We start from the raw sequence: 18378 nt of genomic DNA, 5'->3' as shown, positions 1-18378 counted from the left end.
AAAATGAGATCCACAATGTCTTTGCAGGTTCAACCTGAGCATAGTTTTCAGACCACCTGGAAACGCTGGTTGGAAAAAAAAAAGGCTGAGTAAAAGAATCCATATCCAACAGGTCTAAATTACTTGTATTAAGCAATACAGAACCTGGATAAAAATATATTGCTATGAGAAAAGAGACTAAGCCCAGGACAGAGTTGGCTCAAAGGGGCTAAAGGAAGAGTCGAACCATCTGCTGCTGTAAGCTTCTGGATTTTTCTCTGTTTTTCAGACACCAGCAACAATTTGTTCCCTGTTAAATAGCCATGGACAGTAAAGATGTGTGTGAGCACTAAATGGATAGTTCTTTATGTATGGATCTTCTAAAATATACTTAATTCTCTGTTGGAGGAGTGTGATGACGGTAGTGTGACAGATCAGGATGGTGGTGGTGACTCTGTGGAGAGATTCCACTGGAAGCCAAGAGCAAACACTGTCTGTTTATTGCTTGTGAAACCAAATCTGTCTCAACTGTAGCTATATCCATCCAGCTGGCTTTTAGGAACATTGGTAACCACTGAGAAGACCAAGAATAGTGATTCTCTCCAAGATGGTCTTCAGTTCTCATCAAAGGAATTTGCCTAAAATGACTGCCACGGTCTCCAGGTCCCCTATCAGTTTCAGCATATCTCCAGGGTTGAGGTCAGTGACATTGGATGTGAGCATACCAGTGGGTAATACCTTTTATAATACAAACTGTCTCAACTGTCCCAAAAGACCAGGCACTTCTTGGCTTAGAGTCAAAAGCTCCTAGACCAAGTCATGCCTCCCCCCACAAGCCTCTGTCACCAAAAAAAATGTTTCCATTACGATTCACAATAGTAGCAAAAATTACAGTCATAAAGTGGCTGGCAATGAAAGTATTTTTATGGTTGGGGTCACCACAACATGAGGAACTGTATTAAAGGGTCATAGCACTAGGAAGGTTGAGAACTACTGTCTTAGACCAATGTATACTACAATGAAAATCAAGTGTAAGTCAATGAGAACACAACAAACCACCAAATCCTTTGAAAGAAGTGATAGGGTACAACAGCTCTCTGATGATCAGAGGGGTGAATACTGTGATCCACATTTCCCAGGTTAGCACAGCCTCAGAGCATCTGTACTCTAGGTCACACAGCTAAGCACACAGTGGAGTTAAGGGTGGGACCAAGAACCTAGGGCTCTAATTCCAGGACACTTTTTATGGCCTATTTTTCTAAACATTTATTTATTCATGTATTTTATGTATATGGGTACTTTTCATGTAATCTGCAGGAGACAACATCAGTCAGTTGTGAGCTGCCATATGGGTGCTGGGAATTGAACTCAGAACTTTTGGAAGAGCAGTAGGTGCTCTTAACCACTGAGCCATCTCTTCAGTACCTCTATGCTCTATATTATCTCTGGTTGCTCTATATGAAATTATACTTGCCAATTAGACATGACCCAGCAGCACTGTAACATAGCAGACTTAAAAGGGGGCAGAAATTAGCCCAGCCATAACCATCACAATAATCAGAAGTTCGCTAGGCCACATCTGCTCCAGTCTTCTATTTGGGATTCAGGCGGTCAGTCATTGTTCTACCTTTTTAAAAAGTCAGTGCCAATGGAGAAATGGACTTTAGAAATTAGGATGAAATTTGGATAGCCTATCTGCCTGTGATATCCTCTGGAGAAGGGTATTTTAGGTAAATCTAATTCTACTGATTAATATGGACTTGGGAAATCTATTCATTCATTCACAAACATTATTGAGAGAGCACTGAATAGGCACTCAAACACAAGAGGCTCCAGTTCTGGTGGATCTTAATCTCCTGGAGGGAAATGATCATAGACACTCAGAAATCAGCTTGTGCTGGGGTATGAGTCCCAGGAAGGGGAAGCTGGGTCAAAGAGCTTGGGATGGCTGTATCTATTTCTTCAATAGCATCTATTGGCTGCCTTGTCGTCCCCCCCAAATCAAGAAACATGAAAGAAAAAAGAATGAGACATATCTGTCCAAGGGTTTGGTCTCCAAGCTCAGGATAACTACTAGGAGAGGATATTTTCAGAGGCAGAGAGGAAGATCAGGTAGAGCAGAGAGCAATGAACTCTCTTGAAGACCCCAAGAGACTTAGTGAAAGAGCCTTATCCTCTATCCTCAAGCTGGTTACAAAAGGAAAATCAAGGTTTATCCAAAAGAGGGAGAAGAATATTATAGGCAAAGGGTCTTGTCTGTATGGAGTCACAGAGTGAACAAGGTATGCTTGGGAAACTAAGTATGTTTGTACAGTTCAATGGCAAAGAGCCAGAGGAGGAGGTCTGTGAGTTTGGGGAAGAGGCCAAATCCCACAGGGCCATAAGTCATGTGTTAAGAATTTGGATACTACACCACCCAGAATGCAGAAGCAATGACAGAATTTTACATAGGAAGTCTGATTAGACATACATATTTAAACCTGTGAATCTAGCACCTATGGAAAGCATAGGTTAGAGCTGGGCAGACTAGAAGTAGGAGGGACTGGCTGAGAAATGCTTGTGATAATCAAAGCAGAAAATAGAGGCACAATACAAGGAACAGTGAAAAGGGGGTGTAGAGATGACCTGGGGACTCACACAGCCTGTGGAATGGTTGGGATGAGGCAGGCAGTGGCTGGAACAGAAGGGACCCAAGAAGATGCCAAAATAAGAAAACTACCCCAAGTCTAAAGTCTAGGCAGAGGAGCAAAGGCTGTCCCTAAACCAAGGGTTTGTAGTCAAGAGAAACAAGTCATCGTAGACAGCAGAGAGGAGAAGGCAGTGCCAGGGAAGATTGATCACGGTCTGGGGTCTTGGGGAGGGTGATGGGGGGGGGGAAGGCCTTTCATACCACACAGGTGTATTGCGGTAAATAAGGATCAGGATAAACAAATAAGCCGAATAGATGTTTATTCAGGGAGAAATAACTTACAACCTAGACAGATGAACACCAGGAAATTCAACCCGATCCTCTCCTGTCCGAGTCACGCCAGAAAGAGAGCGCCTTCCTGGCCCCCTCCGACCTCCTTCCTCAGGTCACCTCCGCCCATAGCTCCACCCCCCCAATGGGCGTGGTCAGTGCTACAGAAGGACTACCTCACTACAATTCCCCTTTTAGTCTAAAGAAAAGATTTAGGCTTAATACAAAACTATATACAAAACAGTGAATAACAAGTGTGCTCTAAGAAAAGGAAAATCGAGAACAAAATGACCTACATATCTAGTCCTAGGGTGAGGGCATAATGGAGTTTACAATAGAGTTGTCCTAAGCTGGAAAACGTAAGTCTAGTACCTAATATATCTAACTAGGAAGAGAGAATAATAGTTGTGATAGTTTAATCTTCAACCTCATCAAGACCTGAGAAGGAAAATAACAATACTAGAGTAGACAGGAAATGCGGATGGACAACTTCCAAAACGGTGCAGCAAGGACAGAAACAGCAAGCCACCTGAACAGTCACCCTAGGTCTCACAGCGACGTTGGTACACCCAGATTTGGCTAAGGCCAAGAGAACTTGACAGACCACAACAACAGCAGGGAAATAGAATGGCTGTCTTACCCTGACTTGGCAAGGTCAAGCAGTCTTCTATATTTGTCTCCTGCAAGCACATAGGACTGCATGTCCAAATCAGTGGTCAAGGTGGGGGCAATTCTATGCCCAACAGGCCATTAGCTGAGGCGAGATTGAACTCCAGCAGGAGCAACAACAGTGTCCAACATATTTTCGGGAAAATGCACGGTGCTGTCAGGAGCAACAGTGTCTCATGTCAATGGAGTACTAATATTAAAACATTTAAATGCCATGTTCTGCATGTCTATGAAGGATTGAAGATTAAGCATCTATATCTGACTAATCTCATAGGTACAGGAAATGTGAGTGAAGATAATCTGTAATACTCGGGAACTTAGCTAAAAAGACTGATTAAAACTTTCCTGAGTAAAGCAGGAACAAATACTTAAACAATATAACTATTTACATATACCTACATGTAAATCCCTAAAATAGAGGTAGAGTATAAGTGTCAAGACAAGAGGTAGAACTATAAAGGGCAGCAAGATAAATATCCCAAATTGTATCAATATACAAAATGTCTTGAACACAAGAAAAGTATACATACATAGAATATGGTAAAAAATAATGTGCATAAATATTATAAGTGGAAACATTTAACACAATATAACAAAATATAAACTTAATTTTACATAGCTTACCACATAGGAATACATAACAATGTAAGCTGTAAAATACTATCTCATTCATACTCAAATTCTCAAGGAAATAGGCTAATCTACTTATATCCCATCTAAACCATACCTTTACCCACCATTCCCTATTCCTGTCTAAAAGATAAACCCGAGTGTAAGCATCACCCAATCCCAAATAACTAAAACCAACCCAAAGACGATGACTATTATCCCACAGGTGTTTCCTGTGATATATGTTGAAGGCACTGGGATAGTCCTTTGGAGGGTTGGTGGTTGATCAGAAGAAAGGAGATGATAACAGAAAGCAAGAAGTTTTAGTCCACGCCCAGGGATCTGCTCAAGGTTGGGCCAGATTTAAAACAGATTTGGAGATCCATAGGAAGAGCTGAAGCTGTGGGGTTTGCTAAGTTAATGTAGAAGGGATGTTCTGAGAAGAGTAGCTTAAGGACATAGGACAGGTGACTTTAAACATTTAAGGAATTGATGAAGACAGAATGGGGAGGACAGGAGGAACTGAGCCTCTGATGTTAGAGTACTGGCGTCTGGACTGACAGAAATGACAAGAAGGAATGGTCTGGGGCACACAGCCACATCTCCCTCAGTTTCTTACTAACTTTGCATCCTTAACTTACCTGTACCCCTTCCTCTGTTCCCTGTTCCTCCTCCATGAAGAACAGCATCACTGGAGGCTTGCTGAGAGGACCAAGATGGCGCATGTAGGCGGTAGGTTCTCAGAGCTATCAGTGCCTAGGGTGGATGGCATGTGGTCAGAGTGCAGTCCCCTTAAAGCGAGAAGTGAGCAAAGGTTTGCCAGCTGTTACCACAATCTGAATTCAGTCACGGCTGAGGCAGAGATGGAGCCTGAACCTGGTGATCTGCTCTTGTTTTGAACAGCATCTTTTTCTGGAAGGTTCATGGCTCCCTTACACACTCACCTCCTTCCACCAAGATCCCATTATACCCGGTGGCCTGATTCCACCTGCCTCTTCAGTCATCTCTAATGATGCTGTCCTCTGTAGCCAAAGTTGACAGAACCTTCCAGCAAACAAATGGGGCATTCTCTGCTCCAGTGGGTCATGTTATTAAAACTTAACAAGTGAAAATTAATTAAGAGCTTTGGCATCAAACATAATTTTTAATCTTTCCGCAGACCTAAGAGATTGACCATCCAAAAGTCAACTCTGAAGTCAACATTGCAAAAAACGAGGATGTCACCCCTTTGGTGTATATTTGTCACTTGTGAGCAGAGTGGGGTCAGGGAAAGAAGAATGTTTTGAGACCATTTCCAAACCTTTAACAATGGAATAGTAGAGCAGCCTTTAGATCTAGAAAGAGCTACTGTTGTAGTTTCGTCTCCGTTTGGACCCTTGAGGGTCCATCTTGTGATGTGTAGATATTTAGCCCCCATCCTTAAAACATACAGAGGTTTCACTGGAATTAGAAGAAAGGCAAAAAGATTATGAAACATGTGTAGTTTTGAATCTAGTTTTTGGGCCAGTAAGCTAGCTCAGTGGGTAAGGGCACCCTGGGATCCACATGATGGAAGGAAAGAACTGACTAACAAGTTGTACACACACACACACACACACACACACACACACACACACACACACACATTCAAATCTTAATTTTAATTGAGTAACTCATTCTAGGTAGAAATTACTCCACCTGTCAAGCCTGTTAATTCCCTGCTTAGGAAAGTGGGCAGAAAGCAGAGGCAGCCTGGTCCATTAGACCATTAGAGTCTACGAAAGCCAGAGTTGTTGTCTAACAACCTCTATGGACTTAGGCATACTTCCCTCAACAAATGGCTTCCTCATCTATAAGGCAAGAGAGTTGAACCTAGGATTTAGAAGTTGCTTACATAGTAAAATAGAGTTCTCACAGGATTCAGCTGTGGCTGTAGGGCATCCCCAGAAATATTGAGCTGGGCATGAGAAGTATCCGCTTCATACGTAGACAAATCTTCAGGTGTCCGGTGTCTGGATTAATGTTGACTCATCTTTACCACCCAAAGCTTCGTATACACAGTCATCTCTTTCAATAACTAGAATGCTGGATGCATTGAGAGTGAGGACAATGGATCTAGAAGAAAAGTTGCCATGTGAGCACCATCCACTCCAAGGGGTACCCCACAAAGAGGTACATCACACTTCCAGATGTACCCACAAAGCCTGAAGTATTTTAGGAATGTCTTAGGGACTGTTCTCAGCATCAGACAGATTCAGGAATGCTGTATCTGTCTATTAGTGGGCTTGTGGTAAAGAACAGACCCGCCAAGTAAATAACATAGATGCTCATACCAGCTAATACGTTTTGGGGGTGCCAAGACACATGCCATCAAGCCACAAACTTCTCTTCTCTGAAGGTGTATTCGTTAGGAAACTTCAGCAACCAGCTTCATCCAGCCAGTTTAACCCAGCAAGGTTCCAGAGCAGCAAGAGACTCTCCTCCACCCAATAATCCAGGGATCCAAGCCCCTCCCACTCTGCAGCCTCATAGTCTTTAGGCTTTTAAGCCTTTTGCTTCTATCTAGTAGAAAATTGGCCATGGATCAAGCAGGCCTTCTTCTAGCTCTTTTCATTCAATTCTTATTTCTTAACCATTGGCCTAAGTCTGTTCATGTTCACACCAGGGATCTGGCCTCTCCTGGCCCCTCAGAAAGGGGACAGGAAATGCCACTCTTGCCCAGTGGCAGCTGTTTATGGAGGGACGGCCATGGTGGACTGCTAGCCATCTCTATCACTGAAAGCCCACCCCATTGAGGAATTTCCAGAAGTGTTCTAAGCTATGATAGCCTGATAGAAGGAAAACACCCTAGTTCCCAAATATCATCTGTTAAAGTCTCAAGGATTTGAAGAGCCAGAATTCTCCATGGATACAGAACATGTCAGTTATTTTTGCATTACTGTAACCAAAATGTCTGACAGAAACAACTTAAATCAGAGACGCTTGTTTTGGCTTAGGATTCAGAGGCTGCGGAGCATTCTGGCAAAGAAGACACTGAGGTGGGGGTGACAATCCACCATAGTGGGGGTATGCAGTGGAGGCTTGTTCGTATGATGGAGGACAGGGAGCAGAGAAAGCAGGATGGAAATGTGGGCACATAAAGCCTTCAAAACCTCCCTCAACCAGGACCTACTTATGCTCGCCAAGCCCTACCTCCTGGTGGTTCTACGGCCTTCAAATCAGCACCACAAGCAGGGGCCTGAAGGCCTGAGGGGGACATTTCAGAGTCACACAACAACAAAGAGTTTTGGTATGTCTGCCTGTACTTTTTAAATTTATAATAACATATGTAAAGCACAGCCTGGCTGTGCCTGAAAAGCATGAGGACGTCTCTCCAGAGAGCACAAGGTGGCATTGCCAATCTGGTGTCCCCAGCCACACCAAAAATAGCTGGTTATGTTTACTTATTTATTATTCATGCAAGATGAATCATGTGATATTCATTTAATAGTGATGATAAAATAATAACTAGCATTCATTATGCATTGTGTTCTAAGTATGGTGAAAGTGCTTCACATGCTGCGGGGTTCTTTTGGTTTTTTTAAATCTTCTTTACTCCATGCAACTCCAATGCATGGTAGCTACTACAGTGCCCATCCTCTTAATGGGAAATCCAAGAATGAGAGGTGGCCCTCACAGAGTCTGATCTAGAGCACAATTTTATGTTGGCCATTGTTGAATGAATGCATCACACATTAAAGCAGATATTGCTTAAGAGATCTTAATAGTAATGCTAGTAGACATTGTATATAAACATATACAATTAAAAATACCTATCTTCTCCATAGTTGTTTGAGAGGTGTGCACGTGGCATGGAGCATGGAGAGGAAGGAGCATTGGCTACATCGGCCACATTGGTCACATTAGCCGCATCAGCCACACACAGCCTACACACAGCCACACACAGCCACACACAACACATCGGCCACATCGGCCACATCAGCCACATGGCACTTCTCTGGCATAGATACTGCAGGGTGAGGCCCTGCTTCATAGACAAACTGTGTGTCCTCTCTCTCTTTCTCTCTCTCTCTGTCTGTGTGTGTGTGTGTGTGTTCTCCAGAGCTCAGTACTCCATGCTTGCACAGGAAGCACTTTACTATCTAAGTCTCTTCCTCTTCTTTTTTTTAAAAATAAAAATCTTGTTTAGCTTCCCCGAGCTTAGTTTCCTCTTCTATAAAACAGAGATAAGATTCTCACCTCATAGGTAAGTTTCTGTGATAAACAGCTCATTTGCAAAGTCCTTTTGGAGTGACAGAGCATTGTAAGCATTCAAGAAATACTATCATCACCATGACTTTCATCATCACCTCTAAGTGTTGTTGTTACGACCCAGTGTGGCTGAGGAACACCAAGCCTCATGTCTACAGAGTAGGAGTTCTCAGCTTCACAACGGAACCCTGCAGAAAAATCCCTAGTTGCACAGGTCCGTGCAGGAACAAACCCTTCAGCGATACCAGTGCATATGTGAGGCTCCAAATGTTTTCTTCCCTACCCAGTCCTATTGCATAAATTTCACTTCATTCCCAAGCATTTCACTCCTTTATTTCTTCCCTTAGAAGAAGCTTCTTGTAGGCCCCAGGTAAGCAGAGGGGTGGCAAGGGTTCTGACTCAGAAGCCTGGGCAAAATGACTTGACAAAGGCAGCTAGATCAGCAGCAGTGTAAAAGGCAGCTAGATCAGTGGCGGTGTAAAATTGGCTCTGTTATCAGTGTTTGTCCCTATCCTATACCTTAATTAATTCTTGAGACCCTTTAACAGACTCTCATGGCTTCATGTAACATGTGTGTGCACATGTGTGCATGCACCCACACAAGTGTGCATACACATGTGTGCTCCATCATTGTCAGGTGGGCATGCATGTATGTACTCATGCATGTGCAGGCCAGAAGTCAATGTCGAGTGTCTTCTTCAATTACTTCTTAACCTTATTTTTTGAGACAAGGTCTCTCACTGAATCTGGGCCTTGCACTTCCACCATACTGGATGGTCAGTATACCTTTAGGGACCCCCCTCTCTTCTCTCTCTCTCTCTCTCTCTCTCTCTCTCTCTCTCTCTCTCTCTTTCTTTCTCTCTCTCTCTCTCTGTGTGTGTGTGTTCTCCAGAGCTCAGTACTCCATGCTTGCACAGCAAGCACTTTACTATCTAAGTCTCTTCCTCTTCTTTTTTTTTAAAAATAAAAATCTAGCCAGACAGTTGAGGCACATGCCTTTAATCCCAGCTCTTGGGAGGTGGAGGCACGTGGATCTCTGTGTGTTCAAGACCATCCAGGTCTACAAGAGCTAGTTCCAGGATAGGCACCAAATCTACACAGAGAAACCCTGTCTCGAAAAACCAAAAAATGAAAAATAAAAATCTGTCCAGGAGGTGGTAGCACATAACATTAATCCCAGCACTCAGGAGGCAACGTCAGGAGGAGCTCTGAGTTTGAGGTCAGCCTCATCTACAGAGCGAGTTCCAGGACAGCCAAGGCTGTCTTGGGGGAGGGGGAGGGAAAATAAAATGTAGTGCTTTCTGTGGAGTAGTGGGCGCAGATAAGCACGGTGTGTAGGCAGTACTGCCCATTATAGGCCACCACGGGCATCATCAGAGTCACCTGAGGCTGCTTTGAGATGCAGAGTCTCAGGCCCAGCCCCAGATCCACTGAATCAGGCTTCCCTGGGATAGAGCCAGGAACCTGTGAGTTATCATGCTCTCTAACAATTCTGATACACACCTCAGTTTGAAAAGCAACTATTTCAGAGTTGGCAGACTTTTGTGTCACTTAAACCAGGATGCTAACAAAAGATGAGGGTCTAAGGAGGAATTCTGGGTCACTTGAGGGGATTAGAGGCTTCTGTGTAGACTTTCTTGCTCAACTTGACTTGACCTATTATTATACACATGGAGGGCAGCAGCATTGTGCCCCCATCTCACCCCATGGCAGGGGCTCAGAAATATACAGAATGGGCACTCAGAAGAGACAACACTGGGTTAAGTTGTGTCTCTGCTCACAGAAGAAATCCAACGATCAAAATGCACCCAGGCTGGTGTGCTTTATAGAGAACTCCCTTTTGTTGCTATGGTTATAGGGTGCGGAGGAGCCGTGCAAGCAGGACTGCCCACTCGGTGGTGACCAGCCTCCTTTCCGTTCCTCATACTCTAAGCAAAAGGCCATTTTGGCTGGAGATAAGGATACAGGAGAGAGGCAACAAAAGACATGTCTAATAGTCTATAGAATCTATAACCCTGTGAGAAAGAGGAACCCAAAAGTTGGAGACACCTTAGCGAGATGAAATAACTTCTTCTGAAACAGGATTTACCAAAACTACAGCCAAGATTTGGGTATTTTGCAAGTAATTACTCAGTAGCTGTTAAATTGCATAGAAATCCCAGGAAAGGGCTCAGTTAAAATTTACTACGTTTCTTGACTGCCTCCCTCCCTTTCTTCCTCCTTCTTTCTATTTTTTCTTTCTTTCTTTCTTTTTTTTTTTTCCTTGTTTACTTTTGAGTCAGGGTCTCATGAAGCCCATGTTGGTTCAAAACTCTCTGTAACTGGTGATGACCTTCTGCCTTTACCTGTCATGTTCTGGGATTACAGGCTTGAACCATCAATGATTTATGCAGTACTGGGGATTAAAGCCAGGGCCTGATAAATACCTGGCAAGCATCCTACCAGTAGAGCTGCATGCCTGCTCTTTCCTTCTCCTGTATCTCAAGCTCTTCAGCAATAGCTCTTTGCTCACCTGAATTCTACCTCTTTCTCAGTACATTGCCGTTTCCTACCCCTCCTCCTTCTCTGCCTGCTTGTTGACTGCCCTTGTGATCTGACCCAGTAGATGAGCCCAAACTCATCTTCCTTGTTTTTTTTTTTTAATATTCCTCCACGCAGGGAATCAGTAAGTATTTTTGGTGAGGCAGGAGGCAGAGGAGCTGAAGGGAGTGAATGGAAATGAGGTAGTTTATGTTTTTCCAACTTTTGCCAAATAAGTGTTATCTAGAAAAAAACAGGTGCACTCCTCCCTGCCCAGCCACCTATCCATTAGAATGGTTTAATTACTGCCTGAACACTAGACAGGCAATTAAAAGGCAGTATTCAAACCAAAAAATTAAGACACCCTCTTCAATCAGAGTAAAATTGTCTGATCGAGAAGCTAATTAAGAATGGAGTGCAGAGTTTCCAGCCAGAAATTTTGTCTGGGGCCTCAAAAGCCCCTGATTTTGTTCCCAGGCCCACGCTCCTTTTTAGTGAGTCTCTGTGATGTTCCTGGTTTGTCATTGGCTAAGGAGACTCAGCCAGAGCCTGGGGCCTGGAGGAAGGCACAAGGCAGAATGCAAAGAAAGCATTGTGGGACAGACAGATGAGCAAGTGCTTCAGTGCCAGTGGTGCACAGGTACACACTTAAGGGTAAACAGAAGTAATGGCACCCTTGGGGACAGAGGGGAAGCCTCATTGTCCAGCATCTGTCACACTGGGTCAGGGATTACAGGGAAGTCGTTAGGAAATTATGCTCCCTCCAAAACTCTTGTCTGTGTTTCCCCCCAGAGAGATGATGTTTGCCCAGGACTAGGAACCAGTGTGTCTCTCAGTGAACTCTCAGTGAAGATGCACAGGGAAACGGGCAATTTCAGGAGCTGGTGGGTGCTGGAAGAAGTGGCAGGGTGGCTGTTCTTTTCCCCCAGAGTCTGTGTTGAAGCGGAAAAGCCATGAGGTGTTCTCTTCCAGGACTTGCGCTGTAATGAGGAGGCGGAGGCGGGGTGGTGGTGGTGGTGGTAACTAGTCCATGTTGTCCTTGTGAGCTAGCTCGTGCCCTGGGGTTTCCATGGCTGCGGGAAAAATTCCACCCTGTGTCTCCTAGCCCGTCATCTCCTCCACTGTCATAGGTTCCGCCTTCCTACCTTTTCATCCTATGGACAATCATCCTTCTCTTGTTTTGATTATTCTTTCCCCTAGCCTCTCCATGGTGACCTCTGGACAACAGGTCAACATGAGTGACTTCTCTGTGGGTTTCTTTCATCAAAGCAGCTGTATTCTGGAAACAGCTTCCCTCATAGCTGTCTCTATGGTAGCTGCTCTTTCACAGGCTGTGGGGCCAAGAAGTAATGTCTACAGGTATTGCGCTGCCTACCACTACACCCATGCTGTCTTTGCTCCTCCATCCTTTAGAAGCTCCAGCACTTTGAAGTGCACCCTGCTTTCTTTACCACCTTCACCAGCAATGCTGCTGGCTGCTGGCTGCTGGCTCTCTGCTGCCCTCACCAACCCGCAGGCCTTTATCAGCATCTTCACACATCAGTATACCACCTTCTTGGAGGCATTTTAGAAATGTGCGTGATTTGTTCTCTCTCTCTCCCCATGTGTATGTGTATGTATGTTATTTTTCCTTTTATTGAAAGTGGATTTTTTCCCCTCACATAATATGTCCTGATTAAGGTTTTTCCTTATTCTATTCTTCCCTGTTTCTCCCCAGCTCTCTTCCCATCTGGATCCACCCCCTTTCTGTCTCTCATTAGAGACAGGCTTCTAAAGGATAATTATAAAATATAATTACATAAAAACTATCACATCAGAGTTGAACAAAACAAACAGAAGGAAAAGAGTTCAAGAGAAGACACAAGAATCAATGACCTACTCATTTGAACACTCAGGGATCCCATAGAAAACACTAAACTGGAAGCCCTAATACACACACACACACACACACACACACACACACACACGCACGCACGCACGCACGCACGCACGCACGCACGCGCACACACACATGACCTGGTGCAGACCTGTGCACGCAGATCAGTCTCTGTGGGTTCCTATGTGCATCAATTCTGTTGATTTAGAGGGCCTTGCTTTCTCAGTGTCTTCCATCCCCTTTGGCTCTTATACTCTTTCCACATCCTGTTCCCCTGGGCTGCTGAGCTTGAGGGGAAGGATTTGATGAAGAAATCCCTTTAGTCCTGCATGTTCCAGAGTTTCTCACTCTCTGCATAATGTCTGGTTGTGGTCTCTGTATTTGTTCCTGTGCTGCAGGAAGAAGTTTCTCTGGTAATGGCTAAGCAAGTCATTGATCATATTTGTCTTTCTGTGTCTGAAATACCTGGCTCTGGGTGATTTCTTTCTATGGTTTGTTTGCCAATGCAGTTGTACCCTAGAACTTACATTGAAATCTTTATTGTTTTCTTACAAGTGATTTCCCCTTTTGTTTTATGTCATTAATTTATCTATTAAGGCAATGGTTCTCAAGATGTGGGTTATGACCCCTTTGGGAGATCACATATTAGATATCATATTAGATGTCTACATTACAATTCATAACAAAAGCAAAAATTATAGCTATGAAGTAGCAATGGAACAATTTTATGTTTGGGAGTCATCAGAACATGAGGAATTGTATTAAAGGGTCACAGCACTAGGAAGGTTGAGATCCACCATATTAAAGCATTCCATTAATTAAAAACCACATACCAAGTTTATAATATTTTATGAACTTTATTTCAGGATAGTAAAGGAGATACTAAAACATACTTGGGAGATACATATAAGAGCATTCGGTAAACTGTTCGGCTTTCAAGCATGAAGAACCTGAACAGGTTCTGGGAATCCAAACTTAGTTTCTGAATGGCAAGCACTTTACCCACTGAGCCATGACCCAAGCCCTGATGAGAGATTCCTCGCTCTACCCTCACATAGCAAAAGAAAGACACGTGAGAACAAACTGTCCAGGCTCTGTCAGCCATACGGTCTGTTCATGCGGAGTGAGTTCTCACAACCTAATCACTTTATAAATGCCCCAAGTTTCAATACTAAGTGCTAAAGGGGATGCAAGCCACCATGTCTATTCCCCCAAAGTCTATCTCCAGCCCAGACTTCAGCTTCTTATATCCTACCGTCATTTGGCCTACCAGTTAGACTTTTTAGCAGACATCTTAAACACACCATAGCTAACACATGACCATTAGTCACTGTGGTGACTTGAACAGTGGCCCCAGAGACAGTCAGGGCCTCATCCTCAAACTGTTAGCCTTTTGTGACAGGACTTTGGTGGGGGTGGGAGGGTAATGGCTAATTTGAGCATCCTGAAGTGAGAAAAGTATTGTGAATTATTTGGGTAGACCGACCCTCCATGTAATCACAAGAGCTCTTGTTAAGAGAGAACAAAAAAAAAAAAAATCTGTGATGACAGGAGAAAGAGGGTGGAGTGATATAAGAAGAAGCAATACAATGGCTACTTCTAGAAGTTGAAAAAGGAAACATTCTCTCCCTCCAAACCTTTCGGAAGATTAGTCCCCAGTGACACCTGCACTTTAGCCCCATGCAATTGAGCCCAGAACTATAAGAGAATGTATTTGTGCCGTTGCAAGCCATCTATGACCTTCTGGACATTTGAATGTGGCAGCCATAGTGAAGTAATGGTCACCATCCCCATACAGATCCACATGCCAGCCCTGGGACCATCTACATCTCAGCAAATGGTGCCCTCATCATCCAACCGTGGCAGCCAGAGCCTTCGAGTTGCTGAGCTGCTCCTCGGTCAGCTCATTTGTGGACAAGTCTGTCAGCTCTAACTGCAGTATACATCCTGCCTCTAAAAACTCGCTCCACCTCTATGTCCCTAGCACAGGTCACCAGCTTTCAGCTTCAATTATGGTGTCACTTCCTGCTTAATTTTACATTTCTATTCTTACCCCTTACAACAGTGAGTTTTCTTAAGAGCAAATCTGACAATGTCATCCCCACTTCTAAATCTCCTCAGGGGATTCCCATCATACTAATAACATGTAAGACGTGATTATAGCTAGGGCTATGTCCCCAGCTCTCCACAAGCACATGCTTGCACTGTGTTAGGCAGGCCAACCTCAATTCCATGGCCATTTTCTTCCCTCTTGCTAAAACAAGACCCCAAATGACTACAGCCAAGGGCTACTTAACCCCATTTCATTTTCCTCCCAGCATGTGCCAGCACAGGAAAAGGGTCTGGCTGGATTACTTGCATGTCTCGTATGTGCCTTCTCACTTAAATACAAGTTCTCCAAGGACAGGGCTTCCTGTTTCAGGCACTGCAGGATCCCAAGTGCTTTGCACACAGTAGGCCTCCAATTGATATCCATTTGCCTTGTTACCTTGTGTGTGGCTTGTTCCTGTGTGGCTTTCTAGGTGTGGCTTGTTTCCACTGGTTCCCACTTCATTTGGCCAATATAATTGCAAGAATATCCACTTTGCCAGAGGGACTTGTATTTCAGTAACATAGGCGATGGAAAGAGCTAACGAGTGGAGTTGCATGCATCATTCTGCAGGATTGGAATGACTGAGGGATTTCATTCAAGTTGCCTTTTAAAGGTACCTGACTCATTCAACACCTGCTAAGCACAGGGGGTCATGAATATGTAATACAGGGAGGAAAATATTTACATTATGACTTAATTGGAGAATTTGAATTGTGTCAAGCCAAGAAGGGGGCAGGATGGAGCTTCAGAAGTAGGTGAAAGCATTTCGTGCAGATCCCAACTATTCCGTGGCCTTTCCCTTCTGGTGACTCATGGAGCGCAGGAAGGTAGATCAACACAGTGAACCCCCATGCGGATGTGAAAGTCGAGGAAGTGGTGGCGTTCCCCCACAACTACTTCCCTTCCTTGCTTAGCCTTTGTCTTCTTCTCTTCCTGCTAGGTCTCATCATCCACGAAGGACCCTCAGTGTATCGCATCTTCAAACGCTGGCAAGCTGTCAATCAGCAGTGGAAAGTGCTGAACTATGACAAGACAAAAGACTTGGAGGATCAAAAATCAGGAGGCAGGACAAACCTACGGACTTCCTCATCAACCCAAGCCAATATCCCCTCCACGGAAGAGGAGGCAGCCAGCCCCCCTGCCCGTGAAGAGGGGCCCACCAGGGCTGCCAGCCACCCTTCAGGCCCTGTGTCCCAACACCACTGTGCTTACACCATCCTGCATATCCTGAGTCACTTGAGACCTCATGAGCAGCGGAGCACGCAGGGCAGCAGCCGAGAACTCGTCATGAGAGTCACCACCGTGTGAAAGGAGGTCTGGGAGGAAGGCTGAGAACACACACATCAAGGAAAGAGGCTGGCCCAGGAGGGGCCCAGGGAGCAGAAATGGGAGGCAGAAATCCAGCAGTGGAGGGGGTGGGGGGCGCTCGAGGGAGCCTGGAGCAGAGGGGCGCTATGGGGAGGCTGCCCACTGGAGAGCTATTATGATTTCCAGTCTGTTGGTTTCACAGCAAGGGAAAAACCAACACAAACACCACAACAATGGGTGGGGAGCAACGGAACCTGCCCTACGAAAACATTTCTCTCCGGAGAATGGCAACTAGCAAGGCACCCAGAAAGAGTTGGGCAGAAAATGGTGGCCGGTACTTGAGGTACCTGCTGTACCTGTGGGTGTCAGGGCAGCAAAGAGAAAATGCTAAGGCCACCCAGGGAAGGGCTTTTGTAATCCACACCCCTCTCTGTGTCTTGGGTTGGCTCCTGCCTAGGTGCTGCTGGGTGCCCCAGAGAGAGACAGAGTGGGACCTCGTGAGCAGGTTTGTTGGGGGACCTATACACTCTGCAAAGTTCCAGTGACTCAAATGGCATTATGGACCCCCAGGAGATGGTTCAGGAAGGGAGCTATTGATATGTCTGGGCAGACAGATGGGGCTGTCTCCTGCAGAAAGAACTTTCCTAGCTGTAACTACAATTATCACTTGAGCTCAAAGATGGCTGGGGTTTAGAGATTGGTATCTTTCTGTTTGCTTGTTGATTTCATGGCGATTTGGCTTAAAGATGTTTACAGGATGGGAGACTCGCACACATACACGTGTACAGAGGGAAGTACGGACTTCTCATGAGTATCTCAAGCACAGTCTGCTGCTGTGGCTTCAACCTTCTAATGTCTGGCCAGGGATAATTTTCCCCACTACTAAGCCCCACCCACAACCAGAATAATGCAGTCTCTCTCTCTCTCTCTCTCTCTCTCTCTCTCTCTCTCACACACACACACACACACACACACACGCACACACACACACACACACACGCACACACACACACAGACCTTCCCACCTGGGTCTGCTGCATTGTAGGGTGACACTGGCCTGTGTATCTCAAAGAAGGCGTGAACCCCAATCTAAGTATTGCTGGCAGCTTGGCACCAGTACCCTCCCTGAAGAGGCAGTTTGCCTTGTGTTTAAGTGCTATGTGCACCCTGGCCCTTCTTGTGCAGCCAAGCACACCAGGGAGCCAGCCACGGGGCACTGTCTTAGGAGCCCACCTGTGTGTTCCAGGACCCTGCCAGGGAAGGCCACTGGGTGGTCACCTGCAGGGTTTCTTACTGTCATTGCACAATGGACATGTCATCCTTGGGTATTAAATGGACACTGTCAAGTACTTTTTTAAACTAGTTTTTAGGGTTTTTTAAAAACTCTCTGTTATTTGTAATATTCTCTTAAAAGCTTGGAAATAAAATTTCTTTCCCTACCACTTGTGTCCCTTTCCCGCATTTTCTCCTTTTCCTCTGGTGAGAGCCACTGCTGTGGTCCTGTGTCTTCCTTTAGCAAGTGTTTTCATTTCTCAGAGTTCAGAGGCTAGGGCAGACAGTTATGCTGCCATCAGCATGTGTCAATTGTATTGACACATGGATAAACATGGTGCATGTGCATACATGGGTGTGTATGTGTGAAACAGAGGCTAGGGCAGACAGGTATGCTGCCATTAGTATGTATCATGTGTGTATTGACACATAGGTACACATGATACAAGTGTGTACACGGTGTGTGTGTGTGCATGAACCAATCAGCATGCATCCATGTGTGGACTGATACACAGGTACACATGATGCATGTGTGTATGTTTGAGTATGTGTGTGTGTGTGTGTGTGTGTGTGTGTGTGTGTGTAACAGAGATTAGGACAGACAGGTATGCTGCCATTAGCATGCATCCATGTGTATTGATACATAGGTACACATGATGCATGTATGTACATGGTGTATGTGCATATATAAACCTGCTTCAAAACAGTGAGATTCCTGGCTCTTCTACTTCTTTTCTTTTTTATCCTCTCCTTAACAAATGGATCCCATCAGGCCAAAACAGGAACTGCTCTCGAACACTTCCCATGTTACAGTCTAAGAATCCTGGAAGTACTAGTACTAGAAAGATCTCTAGGGAGCTCTAC

The 18378-nt window shown here is 44.8% G+C and overlaps 1 protein-coding gene across 1 annotated transcript in view; it reads left to right on the top strand.

Moving 5' to 3' along the window:
• The window catches only part of Marchf4 (membrane associated ring-CH-type finger 4), a 110764-nt gene extending 94423 nt beyond the window's left edge, over positions 1-16341 (top strand). The window contains exon 4 of the mRNA XM_051190435.1: positions 15875-16341. Coding sequence (XP_051046392.1) covers positions 15875-16242 — 368 coding nt within the window. The 3' untranslated portion in view covers positions 16243-16341. The remainder of the gene's footprint in view (positions 1-15874) is intronic.
• Positions 16342-18378: the final 2037 nt, after the last annotated feature.

The sequence above is a fragment of the Phodopus roborovskii genome, unplaced genomic scaffold, assembly GCF_943737965.1.
Source record: "Phodopus roborovskii unplaced genomic scaffold, PHOROB, whole genome shotgun sequence".
Classification (NCBI taxonomy): Eukaryota; Metazoa; Chordata; class Mammalia; order Rodentia; family Cricetidae; genus Phodopus; species Phodopus roborovskii.
The sequence above is the reverse complement of the archived record's forward strand: the minus strand, read 5'-3'. Positions and strand labels throughout refer to the sequence as shown.